A 13,604-nucleotide genomic window follows, 5' to 3' on the forward strand; every position below is an offset into this window, starting at 1 on the left:
CAGTAGCTCTGTTTTCTTCTTTATCGGGCTGCTCGATTGCAATTAGCTTGAAAGCTGCGATCATGTGCCTTTCTCATTGCAATTTGCATGATGAGGATATGTCTACGCTAATTTAATTTGTGCAGAAGCTAAGAAGTTGCAGTCTTCCTCGGCGCATATATTCCACCGGTCTAAATCTTACCTTTTGTACTCGAGCGCCGCTGGCGGCTGTGAGAAAAATTGCATAAATTGGCCGCATCACTGAATAAGCCCCAGGGTTGAAGGTTTGGGGAAAAAAGTAGCGGCTTATAGTCCGGAATTTACGGTAGCTTGTGTTACACAAGGGGAAATGCTCCTTTTGTTTAATTTAAACATTGCATGAGTAGACCTTAGACCTGAAATTTTACTGTAATAGTGTGTTCTTTATGCTCAATGCCCAAGCCCAATTGGAAATAATTGTTTTTTTAAATTATTTTTTAGACCTTTTTGCCTTTTTGCTATTGCCACAAACTTTTTCCTTCTTTTTCCCTGTTTATTTCTATTTTTCTTTTAATTCCTTTAACAAAAATCTCATTGTGTTTATTTTTTCCTAGCTGTTACTTTTTTCTTTTGGTTCTCGATTTATTTTTTTCCTTTGTTTCTTTCTTTTCCTTTTTCTCTTCCTTCTGTTTCTTTTTTTCCTCAGCTTTTCACTACTTTTGGTATTTTTTCCTTTTTTGTTCTATTCCCCCCTTCCTTTAAGTCATTTTGTGCATAGTTTTACATAATATTTGGTCATGTTGGGATTAAAGAAGCAAAAACCTGAAGAGCCGTTTGGAACCTGAAAGAGCCGGTTGTTTTTAGTGAGCCAAGCCGAAGAAGCCGGTTCTCGAAAAACTCTACTGACTTTACTCAACTTCGTTCTACTTCGACCTTGACTTCAAAATACCGCATATAGAACATAACGTCAGGGGAACCCGTGTATTTTTACCTTCATGCACTGTAACTTTGACTCAATTCGCTTCTGAATTAGCAAATTCGAGCCCTGATTTTTGTGGGCTGGCTAGATTTTCTTGTGCGCGGAAAAGCTCCGGGTAGTGCGCAATTGCGCACACACGCAGCTTAGAGGGAACGTTAATGCCGACCCCCTGATTTCAGCATTTTATAGTTCCAAATTTGGCCTATATGGAAGTATCTAAGGTAAATAAATAGATAAAATATCACTCAGTTATAAGAATCGTAAAGTACCTTGATGCTTTTAAGAAATTCTCTTCCAAGTTCGTGGTCAAGTCTCACAGCAAAAACAATATGGAGGATGACAGTGCCCTCTACGTGCCTCAACTGGTCCTGTGGAATAGACTGAACTTCCAAATCGGAGTTCCTAATCAGATACACGAGAGAAAAAATTGAATTAAAACACACTGATTCTTCTACATCAGGGGTCAGCAACCTTTTCAGTGTAGAGTGTCACTTTTTGAATATCCAACAGAGCTGTCATTTTACACCAGTCCAAATATACAACATGGATATAGATTTTAATCGTATAACTCAGTGTTTTTCAAGCCTTTTTGAAGCAAAGTACACTTTGATTTATAAAAAAGTTCCGAGGCACACCGTCCGTCGAAAATGTTTGAAAATGAAGTGATGTGAAATATTTCACTGTACAACCCATAAGCAGATACTTAGTATATAAAAAGAAAATAATACTTAGAATAAAAAAGAATGATGACGAATAGTGTCAAATCAACGTGCGTATCCGGGACGCAACTTTTTCGACACAAAATTGACATTATTACCCGATTACTTTTTTTTTAACAAAGATTTGTCGCACTCCAAACTTTTCGTCAGGCAGATCCGCCATTGTTGTTTTGGTCTCGCGGTTCGAGATTTCGTCTGCACGCCGATCTCGGCAAACGAGATCTCGTTGCTCCGAGATGACGTCATTGTTGTGGTGGTTGTTGTCGGGTGAAAGAGAAGTATGCCTCCGAAAAAACAGTTCGTATTAGGTGAAAATCAACACAAAATTGTTCATTTCTTCAGTGTCAATAATAAGTCGAAACATAATGCAGATAGTAATAACAAAGACCTATAATTCCAGCACAAAAGAACGGCGGAGAAATTCTTCAGAAGATTGCGGAGGCAAGGAATACACGTGTTGAAGCGAACGATTTGATGAAAGAAAATAAACAAAAGAATACTCCTAGCAAGAAAAGGACTTTTCTGCCAAAATGGACTCAATTATATTCCTGGTGACGCTATGAGGAGGATGATAATGGATTGTACCTTGAGAAGGCATTAGAACTGTGGCGGGACAGCAAGCCACAAAGAATATACGAACTGAAAATCTGAAGTGATAACTGCTTTGTATTACCAATTAACTGTGATAATTAAAACTGCATGAATATATATATAGACTAATATTTCAGCAATATTATTTTGTATAATGTACAATATTGTTGTGAACTGAAAAATCTTGAAGTGATAACTGATTTGTATTACCTATAAACTGTGATGATTAAAACGTAATAAATATATAGATTTATATTAAATATTTGTCGCCGATTTACAATTTCAACCTCAATAACACTAAATTTTGGGGAGCCATAGATCTCTGTTGGGACCCATAGATTTTTGAGCATGCGAGTCCCCGGGACCCATCACTTTTCAAAGGTCAAATGAACACTGTGCCAGCAGTGGCACGCGTGTCATAGGTTGCCGACCCCTGTTCTACATGGTCCGTGTCACTTAAAAGGAAAAAAATCACCCACTGTCCGTCTTTTTGCTCCTCTTGGTGGTGAAGGTCTTGCTGTTTAAAATAACTGACGATGCCATCCAGCACCTGTTTCTTGCAGCCCTAAAGAGAAAAATAAGAATAAGAAGAAGAATAAGAAGAAGAAGAACAAGAAGAAGAAGAAGGACAAGAAGAACAAGAAGAAGAAGAAGGACAAGAAGAACAAGAGCAAGAAGAAGAACAAGAAGAACAACAAGAACAACAAGAAGAACAACAAGAAGAAGAACAAGAACAAGAAGAAGAACAAGAACAAGAACAAGAACAAGAAGAAGAAGAACAAGAAGAAGAAGAAGGACAAGAAGAACAAGAGCAAGAAGAAGAACAAGAAGAACAACAAGAACAACAAGAAGAACAACAAGAAGAAGAACAAGAACAAGAAGAAGAACAAGAAGAAGAAGAACAAGAACAAGAAGAACAAGAACAAGAAGAACAAGAGGAGGAGAAAAAGGGCGCAAAACCGACATTTTTAGACGAAAAGGGCAACTTCATTGCAAAGCATGCCTGCAAACTCACCTTTGCCGATAACAAGAGCAACTGATAAACCAGTGGCGGGATCTCCTGCAGGTCCATCTTGGTGAACATACGGAGAACTTTCTCCACCACAAATCGCAGTTCATCTGATGACAAGGGCACGTCCCTACAAAAAATCAGGATTGTCAAATGTCAGGGACCTTGAAAATGCTGGCAAGCATCGCTAAAGTGGAAAAACTCAGTCCCTTACCTAAACATTGTGGTCAGATGGATAACACATTGGGAGTCCCATCTGAAATATTCATAGAAAGATTATACCTGTCAAGCTCCAGGGCTCCATACCCTTACAAACTGTCGTATTTTCCCTTACAAAATACAAAATAAATCGTACACCATATTTTTTTTCCAAACGTGTTTATTTATGTAGTTTAACATGGTATGTTGGTACATGTGTTTCGTTATCTCATCTCATCTCATTAGCTGCACCGCTTATCCTCAGTAGGGTCGCGGGGGTGCTGGAGCCCATCCCAGCAATCATCGGGCAGTGGGCAGGGGACACCCTGGACTGGTCTCCAGCCAATCGCAGGGCACACGGGGACAGACAACTCACTCGCTCAGTCACACCTAGGGACAATTTGGACCGGTCAATTCACCTGAAATGCATGTTTTTGGAATGCGGGAGGAAACCGGAGTGCCCGGAGGAAACCCACGCAAGCACGGGGAGAACATACAAACTCCGCACAGTAAGTCCGGTAGCTGGATTTGAACCCACACAGGAGGTTCCCAAGACCTTAGAACTCTGCCACACACGCGCTAACCACTGCGCCGCCATGCTGCCCACATGAAAATATAATTAAGTAGAATTTTCTTATTCAATTATTAATTCATTTTCTGCATTAAATTATTGTTGGTAATATACTGATTAAAGGGATAACCACAAACCTGTCTTTTTTCATTTTCTCCTTTTATACTTCCTTTTTGTCTTAACTTCCTTATACAACGATAATGATTCGTAATATAATGCGTCAAAGCAAGTGAGCCGTTTGAGAGGCGGCTCTCTTTAATGAGTTGAGCCGAAAAAGCCGGTTCTCTAAAAAGACACAGACTTCCTTTCACTACACAACTACCACGGAATGATGCATGATGGGAAATCCCCAGGCGGCAGACGCATGGGCACAGTAGCATCAAACCGCTCGCTTCGTTTGAAACGAAAAAAAAACGATACCGAGATAGAGGATACCGCGGCGAACTCGTTTAACTTGATTGGTTTGCCGTTTCGTCATAGTCGGTGTATACCGGATGGTACCCATCATTGACAAATTTGCGTTTTTCCGTACAGATTTTCTCGTACGTCGTACACGTCTTAAAATGCATCATAAACGGACTTTGTACGGCAAAACCGGACAGGTTGACAGGTATGAAAGATGGAGGGAGGTTAAAACTCAAGTGCAAGTAAATATTGTTAAGTTTTCACTAGTTTTATAAAATAGAATCCAATTGCCACTGATGCTTAATATGATAGCATGCTGATTTAGAATGGAAAAAAGGTTTAAAGGGACACTGTAATATTTGACCTAAAGATATTGCTGAATTATGTAATGCAGGGGTCTCCAACAGTGAGCTTATTAGTGCAAAGGGCACCCAGATTGATTTGCATTTATAAAATAACAACTTATCATGTTATTACTATGTTATTACCAGGGTAATTATTGAAAGTAGGGTTAAATAGACAAAGTCAACCACCCCAAAAACTTTTTTTTACTAGAAAATCACAAAGCCCCAGCTTTTTTAAAATCATTTGGGGGAATCTTAATGCCAGCGGGCACAATTTTGGAGACCCAGCCAAAAACGAGTGCTACAAAGCACAAGGAGGAAAATAAAAACTATGGAAATTCATATTGACCAAACCACACCAATTTATTCTCATTTTTAGTCTAGCCTTTCACAAAGTCTTTTTTTTCCGAGGTACTGTTAGCAGCAAGATGAAGGAAAATCATGTCAGCTCCTTCTAGGTTATGTTGAACAAATATAAAGTTTTTGACCTTCAGGTTTCTAAGAAAAATTTAGGTTTTTATGATAGTTAATGGGCAGCACGGCGGTGCAGTGGTTAGCGCGTGAGCAGCACAGTTCTGAGGTCGTGAGAGCAAACCTCCTGTAAGGAGTTTGCATGTTCTCCCCGTGCTTTGCGTGGGTTTCCTCCCACATTCCAAAAAAATGGATGTCAGATTAATTGGCCGGTCCAAATTGTCCCTAGGTATGAACGAGCGAGCAAATTGTCTGTCCCTGTGTGCCCTGCGACTGGCTGGGAACCAGTTCAGGGTGTCCCCTGCCCACTGCCCGAGGATAGCTGGGATGGGCTCCAGCACCCCCACGACCCTACTGAGGATAAGCAGTGCAGATAATGGAAGAATTATCGTACTAATGTTTTTCTTTAAGTACTGGTATTCATAGGTCAAAAAATGTGTATTTCTTTTTCATAGCAGAATCTATACCTAGTTGTCGCCGCCATGTTTATTTTACATCTTGCTGCTACGCTGTGCTCATTTTGCTTTAGTTTTTATTCGCGTTACGACAGGTATGTCCAAAGTCCAGCCCGAATGCCAGTTACATTCCGTGATCAAATTTTTACTGTCCTGCGGCCTCTGTCATAAAATTAATAATATGTGGCCCGCCAGTTATGCTGACCGTGGTACAAAATAAATTTTGTACCAAATAATAAATCAATCATCATTTCACCAGATGATGGCAGTAGCCCTTTCGCCACCTTGTCCTTGGATTTCTGAGAGAAATTTTGCCCACACCATCTCTGACATGGTGACTGAAAATGAAAAAAAGGAAATCTGACTGTGAGGGCCACCGCTTCCACGACAAGTAAAAATTGGATAATTTTGCAGATAATGGATGGATGGGTCATAGTTCATGTATATTTGCTCATCATTCCAATCAATTTTGGGTTTTTTCTAATGAATTGAGTTTTTTATCCACTAGTAGTAAATAAGTAGTAGTAGTAGATAAATTGAATATGATTTGTCAAAAAATGGAAATCACCTGCTTGAGCAGAGGCTGTTGATAAACTGTTTCTTGTACTGTTCACCACTGAGCTCACCTGTAATAGAAAATAAAAATAAAAAAGTAGAATGGCAAATCTGTTTACTGTGCCTTAATACGATAAATCCAACAGGGGTACAAACCTTTGCCATAGGACAATCGGTCACACACCGTCATGGCAGTGAGTACAGTAGGAAATAGCTCCAAGGACTTGCCATTGCCGATTTTCCCGGCCTTGATTTCTTCAACAAAAAGCTCAGCTAGTTGTACAAGAGAGGGCCCGACCAGAGTGTGTGTCTGCATTTACAAATAAGTGGGAAAAATGCACAAGAGATAAACACATTGAAAATTAAAAACACAATCAATTTCTTTCCATTGTCTTATTCTGTAGTACTTATATTCCTAGTTTGTCTTCAAAATGACCCATACTGTCTTTTTTTAAGAAGAATAGATTCAGATATATAGTTTTTGTGTGACTTCACACGCATACCCCGATGTAGACAGTCAGCCATGTTTCCGAGGGCGAGAGAAGAAACAGGGTCCGTACACCATTTTCACAATGAAATTCAAGCACTTTCTAAGGGCTTTCAAAGACAAAATTTCCAATTTCTCCAGTTCCATTAAAAGAAGAAATCCCATGTGAATCTTGTATTTTGCAGTTCCACAAATATACCGTAAATTCCGGACTATAGAGCGCACCTGATTATAAGCCGCACCCACCACATTATAAGAGGATAACCGCTTTTGTACTTGCACAAGCCGCACCTGTATATGAGCCGCATGCGCCCAACACAATTACATAACTAACCCAAACCCTACTTTGAGTCCCGCGATTTTAACTGAATATAAAGTACACAGTTCAAAAACCACAGCCGTCAAATTGAACGGAAAATGATACCGGTAGTTAAGATTTGATGCAGACCTGCAGAGTCCAGGTCCCGTTAAAAGTAATCCAAGGAAAAAAAGTGTATATTTCCAAAGGTAAAGGTGGGAAAAATATATATCCACTATTGTCTGCCGTGTCCACAAACACTCACCTTTACCGGTCCCCACTTCCCGTCTGTTATGCCCCTTCTTTTTAATTGGTCAGTGCAAGACTTATCAGAATAAGGGTCCAAAATAAATACAAATAAATACATTACAAAAATATACAGTTGCAAACACATATTATACATGGTTACACATATTTACAAAGAAAGACGGTACACCGAGAGAGTTTTCAAAGCTTTAATAATAATATTATAACTTTCATCCCAAACCGTGCCTGTGAAGGGTAGCAAAACGCTACTAAGAACACGCTTGCATTACAGTTAACGGACCTGTTAAAAAAACATACCGTACATCTAGAAATTAAGGTTAACCGTTCTCATCTTCCTCCCTATACTTGTCGTCTTCAAAGTCGAAAAAAGTAGCGGCTTATAGTCCGGAATTTACGGTATCCGATATAAAGAGTATATATGATTTTTAGATTTTGAGCAAATTGGAAATATTTGTGGATCTGAACATTACGCGTTGAAGGATTTTATACATTTGACTATAAGGGATTTTGTACGATCAAATACAAATTACATTTATCGAGTGCAATGAAGATTTTCACTGAGTGAGCTTCAGGTCACGCCGTTCCGAATGCGAATGTTTTGTTTAGTTCTGTTGATAACAGGACTCTGACACAGAAAGCCAGACGCACAAGGACAGACATCGCGACGCTCTTCTTCAAGATGGTGGGGCCACGTGGGGGCTGTCCTCTGGCCCGCCCATGGGAGCAGCCGACACGCCAGCTTGGGAGAAAGGCGTGGGCAGAGGAAGCGAGGGAGAAGATCGAGTGAGAACGAGAGAGGAGGGTCGACGAAGACTCGAGCGACACTAATTCGGCTAATTCGATGGAGTTAACTTAGTTAATATGTTTAAGAAATGAAATCTGCCACCGTGTGAAAATGTCGGCTATTCTTTTCCATCTTTTCCCAAAAAGAAACGAGCACGCATTGTTATGACAGAATGTATGTTGTGTTTGGTTAATGGAGTCAGATAACTAATTCGAGCAATTTTGGTAAACTGTATATTTTAATATTTGATTCCTAACAGCGTGTAAAATGTTTAGAGTCAAATCTCTCCTCATATTAGGTGTGGGGTATAAATGACGGCAATATGTTGCTTGCATTTTCCGTCGCAGGAGGTTACTACTAGAAAACGCTGCCCTAATTTTTTGCATGCCTCCTAATAAATGTCCAGAATTGATACATAATCCTTGGACTACAAACGTTTCATCCTGCACTGAGAAAGTCGAGCATGCATCTGTCCTCTTGGGCACAACCCACAGGGGGCGATGACCAATGTTCCCTGTCATTTTCCAGGGGGTCTGAGCGTTCACACAAAGTCGGTGAGCAACGCTTGAAACAACCGTGAGCAACGGCAATCCCAAGTGTGGCAACTAAATCATTATCAAACATGTCCAAAACTTGACATCAAGTTACATTTAGCTGAGTTTTCGGCAATGCAAAAAAAAATTCACTTTTCAATGAATTGACTAATGTATTATTGCAAAGGTTTTACGGCCTACAAACGTAATTTGTTTTTACAATTCTTTCACAGGATTTTCTTTTTTTTTCCCCTGCTATCTTTTGACATATAATACTAACATTTTGGGGGGCTTATGTAGTCGGTTGCAAGATACAGAACTGTATTTAATCACATTTTTTTAGTGGAAGTACAATGTTGGCAACAAGATTGACTTGGTATAATTGGAAATAATTTGAATGCAATACAAACTTTTTCTTCTTTTTCCCTGTTTTTTTTCTATTTTTCTTTCAATTCCTTTAAAAAATCTCATTGTGTTTATTTTTCCTAGCTGTTACTTTTTTCTTTTTGTTCTCCATTTACTTTTTTTCCTTTGTTTCTTTCTTTTCTTTTTTTCTGGCTTTTTTCTGAATTTTTCCTTCTTTTTTTTCTTCCTTTTGTTCATTTTTTCTCAGCTTTTCACTACTTTTTCATTCTGGTATTTTTTTCTTTTTTTATTTCTATCCCCCCTTCCTTTAAGTCATTTTGTGCACAATTTTACATAATATTTGGCCGTGTAGGGATTAAAGAAGCAAAAACAACCTGAAGAGCCGTTTGGGACCCGAAAGAGCCGGTTCTCTTTAGTGAGCCGAGCTGAAGAAGCCGTTTCTCGAAAAACTGACTACTACTGACTTTACTTTTCAACTTCGTTCGACATTGACTTCAAAATACCGCATTTAGAACACAACGTCAGGGGAACCCGTGTATTTTGACCTTCATGCACTGTAACTTTGACTTAATTCGCTTCTTAATTAGCAATTTCGAGCCCTGATTTTTGTGCGCTGGCTAGATTTTCTTGTGCGCTGAGAATGTGCAGGCAGTGTGGAAAATGGAGTGGGGAAGGGGGAGAGCTGTGCTAGGAATCAAATGGACTAACCATTTCAAGGCAGTGGAGTATTTCTGACACTGTGTTGTTTCCTTTTTCATATTTTAGCTAACATTTTTCACTATATGTAAGCCTATTCTGTTTTGAAATTGCTACCCTTTTGGGGCATGCTTGGGTTACATTTGGGGGTGCTTGAGCACCCCCCGAAACAGGCTGCTTACGTCCATGATAGCCACCACTACTCAGGTTGCCCGGATGCCGATCATATTATTATGAACTATCATACATACCTGTCAACCTGTACGTTTTTGCCGTACAAAGTACGTTTATTATTCATTTTAAGACGTGTACGGCATACAAGAAAATCTGTACGGAAAAACGCAAATTTGTCAATGATGGTTACCATCCGGTATACACCGACTATCACGAAACTGCAAATCAATCAAGTCAAACGAGTTCGCCGTGGTAGCCTCTATCTCGGTATAGTTTTGTTTTTTTTTTCAAACGAAGCGAGCTGTTTGATGCTACTGTGTGCATGCATCTGCCGCCTGGGGATTTCCCATCATGCATCATTCAGTGGTAGTTGTGTAGTGAAAGGAAGTCCGTCTCTTTTTAGAGAACCGGCTTTTTCGGCTCAACTCATTCAAGAGAGCCGGGTCTTAAACGGCTCATTTGCTTTGATGCATTATATTACGAATTATTATGTTGTACAAAGAAGTTAAGAAAAAAAGGAAGTATAAAAGGAGAAAATGAAAAAATTAATAATTGAATAAGAAAATTCTACTTAATTCTATTTGCATGTATTTTTTTCCTTCTACAGTGAAGGTCCAAGCTACTTAATTTTTGAACTTTTTTTTATAATAAACCTCATTCATATCGAGCAACTCAGGATCTCACAACAAAATGTTCATTAACGATATACTGTAAATTCCGGACTATAGAGCGCACCTGATTATAAGCCGCACCCACCACATTTTAAGAGGAAAACCGATTTTGTACATCCACAAGCCGCACCTGTAAATAAGTCGCATGCAAACACATTTAAACATGTAACACAAAATTAACCCCAACCCGACTTCAAGTCCCGCGATTGAAACTAAATGTCCTTCATTAAGGTCCAAGTTCCAAGAATCACAGCCGGCGAAATGAACGGAAAATGACACCGGTACTTAAGGTTTGATGCAGACCTGCAGAGTACGGGTCCCGTTGAATATAACCCAAGGAAAAAAGTGTATATTTCCAAAGGTAAGGGTGGGAAAAATATATCAGATGAACATATTTACTCACGCAACTTTTTTTTCTCTAACCAACTTTTTATCCCCTCTTCTTTCCTTGTCTGTCCCTCACCTTTAGCGGTCCCCACTTAAACACGGCACCCCGCGTTTGTTGCGCCCCCTCATTTTTCGTTCACTTGCAAAACATATCAGAATAAGTCTCTAAAATAAATATATTACAATATACAGTTGCAAATACATATTATACATGGGTTACACATATTTACAAAGAAAGACGGTACACCGAGAGAGTTTTCAAAGCTTTAATAATAATACTATAGCTTTGACAGGGCAGTTAATGGTACCAACACTCGAGCGCCGCTGGCGGCCGTTAGAAAAAGTACATAAATTGGCCGCATCACTGAATAAGCCGCAGGGTTGAATGTTAGGGAAAAAAGTAGCGGCTTATAGTCCGGAATTTACGGTATATGATATAACGAAACACATGTACAATATAACTACATAAATAAACACGTTTGAAAAAAAATATGATGTAAGATTATTTTGTAAGGGAAAATACGACAGTTTGCAAGGGCATGGAGCCCTGGAGCGCGACAGGTATGACTATCGATAATACCTGCATAGGTTTTTCTTTTACCTCAAGCATGAGCAAGCCAATGATATCAGCTGCAACTTCACTCCGTAGGTCGCCAGACTCGCAGAGGGGGATGCAATGTTGATAGAGAAGCAATCGGCGTCCGGACCCTTCGTTGGAGGCCGGTGGCGAGGCTAAAATAACACGAGGCATCTTTTGAGTTTTTTAGCAACATGGCAACACATCCAAAAACAAAATAGTGAAGGTCATACAAGGGCAAATTACAACTGGAACAAGTACAAGTTTACTACCTTTAAAGATGGCTTTAATAACTGGGACAATCGTCTTTCCCTTTAGTGCTCCGCTTGTAATCAGCGAAGTCAACTTATAAACAAACAAAAAATGTATTTTCACATCAACTGAGCATGACATATAGACTCAGGGTTGGGTAGGGTTACTTTAACTGGATTACTTTCAATTGCTTTTGGATTACTCCACTACCAAACATGCTAATAAAAGACAAAAGAAACTAAATATGAATAAAATAACTCAATTTTGTGCAGGCTTGGGGAGTAACGGAACACATGGAACGGCAAAAACGATGTTGACAAGCTGTTTGGATTTATTTTCATTTTGTTTCTGTCGCATTTTATGTTCGTTTTGCCGGAGATCAAAGCCAGGAGAGAAAGCTTACCACGTGTTGTGAGTCATCATTTTATTCAGATTTAGTTTCCTTTGTCTTTTATTAGCATATTTGGTATTGGAGTAATCCAAAAGTAATTGAAAGTACAGTAATCAAGTTAAAGTAACTCTACCCAACCCTGCTTATAGCAATAATAGCTGCTCGTATGTCAAGACGGGTTACCTTGCTGTCATTAAGGGAGGACAGATATTTTTGGAGCTCTCCCAAATTGTCGCCATCTAATAAGGATATAATTCTGTCGATTTCTGTCATCATGGTAGAAGGGAAGTGAAGAAATTCGCCAATGTAAAGAGTTCTTTACTCTCACGATCTTCTTCCTTGCAGGAGCATATTTCCCGCCAGGAGCAAGCACTTCCGCTTCTGGTTACGTTGGTTGCCACGTCAGTTGTCGGTGTCCTGCAAACATCATTTTTTAAGTATGATTACTGTAATTTATACCGGAAAACAATGAAAATGTCCACATTTCATATTTTTTGTCATATGTTAAGGAGGACATGTCTAACCGTTAAGATTTAAGGCGGTATCACCGTAGACTATCGGGCCAGTGGCGCAATGGATAACGCGTCTGACTACGGATCAGAAGATTCTAGGTTCGACTCCTGGCTGGCTCGTAACTTTTTCCTCCACCAAAACAACTTTGACGTCCAAATTCCAACTAAAGGTGAAAATTCTGCATAACAGTACTTTTAGATAGATAGATAGACTAATACTTTAATCATCCCCGCAGGGAAATTCACAATTGAGAATTTACATTAAAATGTACCGTTTACCAAATTGTTTGAATTACCGGTAGTTATCTGTCTCCATTAACCAAACACAACTACATTTACCCAACAATTTATGCGCGCTCGTTATCTGACGGAAAAGATGAACAGGAAGGCCTACATTTCCACACGGGGGCAGATTTAATTTCATTAATGATATAACTAAGTGTACTCCATCAAAAACGGCCGAATTAGTGTTGTTGGAGTCCCTGGGAAGCCCTCTTTTGAAGTCCTTTAGCTCTCTCCTTATTGGCCATCTTCTCCCCGCATAATGGTGTGCCGACTCCTCCCATGGGCGGGCCAATGAAGCCCCCTGGGCTTCACCATGTCGGAGAAGAGCGTCGCGATGTCTGGAATACTCAAAACAACACCGAGCGTTTCTACGTCATCAGGGCCTTGTTCTTAAAACAACGCTTGCCGTCCTCCCTCTGGATGTGCTGATCATCTTATCAGCAGTACGTCCCGTTCTGTAAACAACATCTTCCACCCCTCATGCCTGCCCTGAACTTTTACTGCTGATTGAATAAAGGCACAGTCAGTAAATAACTGCAGCATTAAACTCAATAAATGTAACTTGTATTTAATCATATAAAATCCTTTATAGTCAAATGTATTAAATCCTTCAGTGCAAATGACGAATCGAGGAACCCTAAACCGACAGGTTGTTGCTCCCCAACATGA

The 13,604-nt window shown here is 39.6% G+C and overlaps 1 protein-coding gene and 1 non-coding gene across 2 annotated transcripts in view; one reads left to right on the plus strand and one right to left on the minus strand.

The window, feature by feature from the left end:
- The window catches only part of fanci (FA complementation group I), a 61,503-nt gene that overhangs the window by 46,250 nt on the left and 1,649 nt on the right, over positions 1-13,604 (minus strand). Inside the window, exons 2-10 of the mRNA XM_088339556.1 lie at positions 12,322-12,555; positions 11,768-11,840; positions 11,520-11,650; positions 6,412-6,565; positions 6,269-6,326; positions 3,471-3,512; positions 3,263-3,386; positions 2,727-2,812; positions 1,207-1,339 (exon numbers count right to left, since the gene is read on the minus strand). Coding sequence (XP_088195682.1) covers positions 1,207-1,339; positions 2,727-2,812; positions 3,263-3,386; positions 3,471-3,512; positions 6,269-6,326; positions 6,412-6,565; positions 11,520-11,650; positions 11,768-11,840; positions 12,322-12,414 — 894 coding nt within the window. The 5' untranslated portion in view covers positions 12,415-12,555. The remainder of the gene's footprint in view (positions 1-1,206; positions 1,340-2,726; positions 2,813-3,262; positions 3,387-3,470; positions 3,513-6,268; positions 6,327-6,411; positions 6,566-11,519; positions 11,651-11,767; positions 11,841-12,321; positions 12,556-13,604) is intronic.
- trnar-acg (transfer RNA arginine (anticodon ACG)) lies at positions 12,698-12,770 on the plus strand. The gene has a single exon. It is a non-coding gene; the product is annotated as a tRNA-Arg (tRNA).

This window comes from Urocampus carinirostris, chromosome 7, assembly GCF_059441175.1.
Source record: "Urocampus carinirostris isolate Australia breed hairy pipefish chromosome 7, RoL_Ucar_1.0, whole genome shotgun sequence".
Lineage (NCBI taxonomy): Eukaryota > Metazoa > Chordata > Actinopteri > Syngnathiformes > Syngnathidae > Urocampus > Urocampus carinirostris.